We start from the raw sequence: 7,439 nt of genomic DNA, 5'->3' as shown, positions 1-7,439 counted from the left end.
AGACGTATCGGCTGTACACACTGGCCGACGGTCCCGCGATATATCGGCCGTTCAAGAGAACGGCCGATATATCGACCAGTGTGTACGGGCCTTAAGAAGCCCAAGGCTGGGGTATGCAGGGTCCACTAGTAAATATACAAGGATACATAATAGTAGACAGTAGGGACTTATTACAGTAGTTTATGATTGTGATTATAATAGAGGCCAATAAAAATATGCCACTTAGGCACGGGAACCATCAGAATACCTCATGATAATTGGTCCTTTTAAAGGGAAAGAGGGGCTGTTGTATCTTCAGGGTAAACAAAGGAATGTGTGCTTCAGAATATTATACTAGGCATGTGGGCAACACTGATACTGCAGTACTCCAGTACACAATGGCCCTCATTCCGAGATGATCGTAGCTGTGCTAAATTTAGCACAGCTACGATCATTCACACTGACATGCGGGGGGACGCCCTGCACAGGGCTAATCCGCCCCGCATGTCAGTGCCTCCCCCCCGCAGAAGTGCAAAGGCATCTCACAGCGGCGTTGCCTTTGCACTTCAGGAGTAGCTCCCTACCAGCGCAGCTTTAGCTACTCATCGCTCCACGGCCCGCAGCGGCCGCTGCAGCTCGCCCCCCACACAGTACGGCCACGCCTGCGTTGGCCGGACCGCGTCCACGAAATGGCGGCCAAACACAGACGTTCCGCCCCCTTCCGCCTAGCGACCGCCTCTGCCTGTCAATCAGGCGGAGGCGATCGCAGCCCAGCTACGGCCTTCGGCCGTCTGGCATGTGCCGGCGCACTACGGCGCCGGCACATGCGCAGTGGGTACCCGTTCCCGTGCCCGTTCGCTCGGCTGCGATAAAAAGCAGCGAGCGAACGGGTCAGAATGACCCCCAATATACTATCTTCTGCTACATGTGTCAGTCTTTATGATTTAATAGGCGGCACATACGGGGAAAGTGAATGCAAGGTGATCATTAGTATGCATAGAATGAGGGTCAATAAATAACACCAATCCTTGTATTAATATAAGATATGGGCTCAATATGTTAATGTTATAGTAGACCTGCAGTCTAGCATTTAAAGCTCACTGTCTGCCAGTAACAGGTCTGGAATGTGCTCCAATCTCATTTTAATTAGAATAATAAACACACAAACCATCAATGATGTGTGAGACTTCTAGCAAGGGAGCCTTAAGCAGACCTCTGTGTTTTTGGTCTTTAGAATTAATAAATCGTAATGTACTCCAAGGGATTAATTAGGTGCATTATGTGTTTTGCTTCGATGTGTCATTTGCAAGAAATATCTCCCTTGGAATGTCTGTGAAAATTATTTATATAATTTTAAACTTTATACAATTCACTGCGACTTCTTATCTAATTTAAAAGCTCAGTGACCTCATGGTCACACACATGACCAATTTGTAGAGTATAATGAATAGGCCATGATATGTGTACCCTGTGCTTTAATGTGTACCCTGTGCTTTAACTTGGACCTGCTGCCCACACATAGGTGGTCATTCCGAGTTGTTCGCTCGCTAGCTGTTTTTAGCAGCATTGCGAACGCTAGGCCGCCGCCCTCTGGGAGTGTATCTTAGCTTAGCAGAATAGCGAATGAAAGATTAGCAGAACTGCTACTAAATATTTTCTTGCAGTTTCTGAGTAGCTCCAGACCTACTCCTAGATTGCGATCAGCTCGGTCCGTTTAGTTCCTGGTTTGACGTCACAAACGCCCTGCGTTCGGCCAGGCACTCCCCCGTTTCTCCGGACACTCCCGCGTTTTTCCCTGACACGCTTTTTAGCACACACCCGGAAAACGCTCAGTTACCACCCAGAAAAGCCCCTTTCCTGTCACTCACCGATCAGCAGTGCGACTGAAAAGCGCCACGCGAACAACAGCAAAACTGCTAAGTTTTTAGTTAAATAACTAAGCGCATGAGCACTGCGTACCATGCGCATTTAGCAACAAATCGCAGCATAGCGAAAATTGGCAACGAGCGAACAACTCGAAATAACCCCCATATTACAGACAGACATTTTATGGGCGGAACCAATATTCAGCCTAGAACTGCACTTGGAGTCTGTGACTTACTGGCACATTTGTTGCATTCTTATAAATGGGTCAGCACCCTAAGTGACCTATTCCTTCTGTTGATATAAGAGAGCATTGATCCTATTAATTAAGTTTTTTACAATCCTTCCCCTACAGGTGACAATGATCCTTTAAGGGGTAATGTGCTATCTGTACACGTTATGTGCCGCAGATAGCGCATCCCCTGATGTATTATCCCGTTGAAGCGCTATCGTAAGCAGGGGCGGTATGCTGCCGCTGCATTTTCGGCGCCTCTATCTGTTAGATAGAGCACCGATCACCTCCCTTACTTAAGAACGTTCGGTGTGCCCGAACGTTAGTCTCTACTACCTTTTCTCTCTTCGCCGCCCAGATTCGGCGCTGCGGCTGGCAAAGCAGTTCCTCTGTTGTTTTTTTTTCCCTTTGTCAATAAACTTTATTGTTTGTTTACACAAGCTCCGGCGTCCACAAAATCAATCCGCGCATGCGCCAGCTTTACTCCCGTACTGCACGCTGGGAGTTGCTGGACGGCGCATGCGCGGAAGCAGCGACTGCGGACGAAGTGGGCTCATGTTATTGGAGGACGTGTATCACCGGAGGGGTGTGATAACGCGCGCCTATAACGCACAGGCTAGGGTTAGTAAATTCACCCGAAAGGAGGTCCCGCTTCACCACGATAATGCGGTGAAGCGGGCACTGCTAATAAAGAACCTTAAGGACATTTTAATAAATCTACCCCATAGTCCTTATAAAGATGAGATCACCTTTGCTATTTGAATTGTCCTGCTTCTTATCCTGTACTAATTTGACACTCAAATCACCAGGTAAAGAGCTTGACAATCACGCTGTTGGTTAGGCTTGGGTTCCATTCACCTGTGTTTTCTGAACACTGGACCATGTCTTATCAATGGAAAGAAACATTTTGTGATGCTCATCTCAGTATGTAGGGGTGGTCTTCTGTTTGCCGGCGGTCGGGCTCCCGGCGCTCAGTATACCGGCGCCGGGAGCCCGACAGCCGGAATACCGACAATTATTTTCCCTCGTGGGGGTCCACGACCCCCATAGAGGGAGAATAAAATAGTGTAGCGCGCCACCGTGCCCGTAGCGTGGCGAGCGCAGCGAGCCCGCAAGGGGCTCATTTGCGCTCGCCAAGCTGTCGGTAAGCCGGCGGTCGGGCTCCCGGCGCCGGGATGCTGGTCGCCGGGAGCCCGACCGCCGGCCAGCCGTAGTGAACCCGTATGTAGTTAGTGTAACTAGCCATAGCAGTGTTGCTATAATTGGAATCTACTGTAAGTGCAAGTTGTGGTTTAGTTCTACACTTCAGAAAAGAATCATATGGGGGGGGGGGGGGGGTTCTACTTGCTGATTCTACCTGTTGCCCACCATTTGTGTAAAGGAAGGCCGCAGTTGCAGTTAACGTACCGGAGAATTGTTTGTAGCCAAAATGGGCATGGTTTGTGTGGATCTGGGTGAAGTAGCCTATTTTGTCCCAAATTTCCAAGCTAGAATGTACAGATGTAGCCAGGCTGATCTCACCTGTGACTATTCGCGGATGCAACTGTTTTGCATGCGATGCGCACATTTATAAGCACTTGCGAATAGTCATATCCGCGATCATTAGGAAATACATCATGCCATCACGGGCGCGTATGCATCGCGGCAACGACGATGGCTGCTACATCTGTAGGCTGTTTATGGATAGGTTTATAAATGCATCCATTATTTCACGTGAATTACCATATAGTGTACCAGTGGTGGCTTTGTTTTCTTTAAAGACGATAAAAATACACAGCATACTGGTACAAATCATGGATGTTAAGCACTTTTTCTCATGGGTGCTGTCATCACTTATTACTCTAAACTAGGTAACTACTAAATTATATATAATAATAATTATATTGTTGTGAGTTTTTCAGTGTCCGCAAAGAAAATGTTTTATGCGCTACACACAGGAAAACATGGCAGGTTACTTGCACATTAAGGTGAGTGGTTGGAAAAACGCAGGTGTGTCCAAGCGTTTGCAGGGCGGGTGTTTGACGTACATTCCGGCCCCGGACAGGCTGAAGTGATCTCAGTGGCTGAGTAAGTCCTGGGCAACTCAGAAACTACACAAAACATTTTTGTACCGCTCGGCTGCACATGCGTTTGCACAGTTGCAAAGCAAAAATACACTCCTCTATGGGCGGCGACTATCTGCTCGCAGCAGTGCAAAAAATCCCTAGCGAGCGATCAAGTCTGAATTAGGCCCTCAGATGGAAAGCAAATCTTTGCTCAAGACTGTATATTGAGTTACTTTTTTATTTTTTTCCCAAGTCACTGATTTTAACAATTCACTTTTATTAATTTTAAAACTGCTTTCATGGGAACTTACACAATACAGACTATTGGTCTTATATAGGGGTCTATTCATGAAGTAGTAAAAAGTGGAGAAGTTGCCATGGAAACCAATCAGCTGCTACGTATAATTAATTTTATAGAATGCATTTTAGAAATATTACCTCAACACTGATTTGTTGCTGCAGGCAACTTCTCCACTGGCTCACTTCTCCACACTTTTCACTGCTTCATGAATAGACCCCTTAATGACATGGGGTAATGTCCTGCAATTTATAATCAGATAATTCTATTTGTTTTCCAAACTGTTGTAGGACATAATAGCTATTGGGGGAGATGTATCAAGCCTTGGAGAGAGATACAGTACCAACCAATCAGCGCCTAACTGCCACTTTACAGGCTGTGTTTGACAAATAACAGTTCAAAACTGATTGGTTGGTGCATTATCTCTCTCCAAGCTTTGATAAATCTCCCCCATAGTCTGACAGGTTGTTAGACATTAAAACCCACTTGGTACAGTTGTCACTAAATAAGCTTTGGTTTAAGGCAGTTGACAAAGAAAATGACATTGAATGACACGGATGATATTTCCCTTCATACTTTATTTTCTTATACGAATTTCCTGTCTAAGCGTTTTACTTTGTGAGAAGCTTAAGAAAGGCAAATTGACAAAGGTAACAATCCATACTTAGGAGAAAATGGAAGAGAGTGGTTAATGTTTTGAAGAGGAGAAATCATGCTGGCACAGGAAATTAACAGGGCTCGACTCTAAGCAGCTTTCCTGCTTTGCAATTAGACTAAATATATTTCGGGTTGCTCCCATAAGTATTGCTGTGTTAGTTGAAAAATGAAAGCCTCGGAATGTAGCTCGCCGCAGCACACGTGCCTGACGGAACCTCCCTTTAGTTCTGTGAACTGTTGGCAAAGATGAAATCTTTCCTTTAACAAAGAAAGTGGCCCAGTGCCAGTGCAGCAGGAGAGCTTGTCCCTACAGCGTTTAGACCCCCCCTACTGCTTCCAAGAGATCTCTTTCATGCCTCAAACTTTATACTGACAACACTATGCCAGGTCTCTTTGTACTATTACATGGATTAGTGCAGAAACTACAAAGATGTGCTGTTAATTAATGGCTCTATGCAAGTTCTTAGTCTAGTTATGAACATTATTGTTGGGTGTGTGCTTATGTCCTGTTTTGGTCTCATTTAGCATTGTACTTTGTTATGCTTACTGTTATAAGCCGTTTTATTTTCTACATTGTATATTTGTGTGTGTGTGTGTGTGTGTGTGTAGTGGGCGTTGCACATTTATTGAGAGGATATTAGAAAAACACTAATTGAATTTCAAGTGTCACATCTTCAAAGTGAAATGAAAACAAAAAATTAATCCAGTTTCTCTTGCGATATTCATCGACAGTAATAGACTTGAACAAAAAATGTATGATGTAAAGAGGTTGACTTTAAATAAAATGATGCATGGGGCATTGTGTAACCATTTCTGTTTAATGTTTGGATCCTAATTTCTCTTAACAAGGGTAAACTAGAAAGAACAAATTTATATCTTAGAATGTTGAGCGTTAATCATACTATAATCGCCTGAGCTAGGACATTATTAAACTGTATTGTCAGAGTCTGAATAATGCCTATGTGATAAAGGGTTAATTACTGTACATCTACGTAGTCTGTCTATATTTTTTAGACCTCACACTCACATCCAGTATTTTCACGATCAAGATTTATAGCGGCTGTTTGCAGAAGTCTCCATAACAGTTTAAGTTCACCAGAGTTTTGTAAACAAAACCATTTTCACTGTTAAGTTAGGTGTCATTTATAAAATCATCAAGCTTGGCTAGCATGTGAATAGCTTAAGAACACAGAGACAGCACATTATTAAATCATGTGTGAAATGATATGATAAGGCCCAAGCGACTTTATTGTGTTAGATAGTTGGTTTTAAAACTGTATTTTTCCTTGCAGTGCCAAGCACTAAATTCACCACTGCCTGAGTTCTTTAAACCTCTCCCAGCTGCCGATCCTACTACGCGCCCCCCAGCACCCACTGTTGTCTTGAAACCTGGGCCAACACTGGTAAAGGTAAATATTAATCCTGCCATATACCAATTGTGTCTGTATGTTTGTGCTTAGTATATTCAACTTTTACATGATAATGCACCACCTTTTGTGCTTAATTATTCTGTCTGTCTGTCTGTCCATACTTAGTCTACCATCTGTTGCTTATTTTAAAAATGTGAAGTAGTCAAATGCATATCCATAAAACACACACTTAAACATTTGTGGATAGTCTGCAAAAGCATGGCAGTATCAACTAAAGCAATTTATTAAACAAGATAGGGGGGTATTCAATTAGCGGAAAAACTGGACTTTTCGCTATTTTTTAGGCTGAATGGGGATTCGCCCTATTCAGTAACATGGACGAAGAATTCAGCATGAGCGAATGTACATGTTTTCTCACCTGCGCCATGAAAACGCGGGCCGTTTTAGTCGATTTTGAGGCATTTTTCGCTAATGCTTTTACACACAAAAAAAAAGGTGAAAATGCATTGGCGAAAATGTATCAAAATTGACGAAAATGGGCCGCAATTGAATAAACAGGGGGGCGAATTTAATAGCCCTGAGATTACAGGAGCTAATTGAATACCCCCCATAATGACTGTCTAGGCCCCGTTGACTACTATATTTGATGTTGTACATGATCTGCTTTATGTTTTCGTAATTCCCTACCTCACCTAATTACAGTACCAATGTTGGTGAAGCTTATGTGGAGCAATTTTTCAGTATTAAACTATGCTGTCGCTTTGTGTTCGCTGAAAGCTTACATGTTTATACATATAATAGGTAACTGCTCATTGTGTTTCCATGGCAAAAATCTTGAAAGCTAGTTATTGAATTACTTTTGTGAAAACATGACCAATAATGGATTTCAGGCGTCACCTCTGTCCTTCATGTGGTCCTAGCTTAATGCACAAGAGAAGTTTAAAATAAAGCTTATTGTTCCTGCCTTAAAGGTTGAAGGACAGTGAATGTCTAAA

The 7,439-nt window shown here is 43.6% G+C and overlaps 1 protein-coding gene across 3 annotated transcripts in view; it reads left to right on the top strand.

Moving 5' to 3' along the window:
- Window positions 1-7,439, top strand: part of MRTFB (myocardin related transcription factor B) — a 192,417-nt gene that overhangs the window by 116,541 nt on the left and 68,437 nt on the right. For all 3 annotated transcript variants that reach the window (XM_063934322.1, XM_063934321.1, XM_063934323.1), the window contains one exon: window positions 6,367-6,483. In XM_063934322.1, coding sequence (XP_063790392.1) covers window positions 6,367-6,483 — 117 coding nt within the window. The remainder of the gene's footprint in view (window positions 1-6,366; window positions 6,484-7,439) is intronic.

Source organism: Pseudophryne corroboree, chromosome 7, assembly GCF_028390025.1.
Source record: "Pseudophryne corroboree isolate aPseCor3 chromosome 7, aPseCor3.hap2, whole genome shotgun sequence".
NCBI lineage: Eukaryota > Metazoa > Chordata > Amphibia > Anura > Myobatrachidae > Pseudophryne > Pseudophryne corroboree.
The sequence above is the reverse complement of the archived record's forward strand: the minus strand, read 5'-3'. Positions and strand labels throughout refer to the sequence as shown.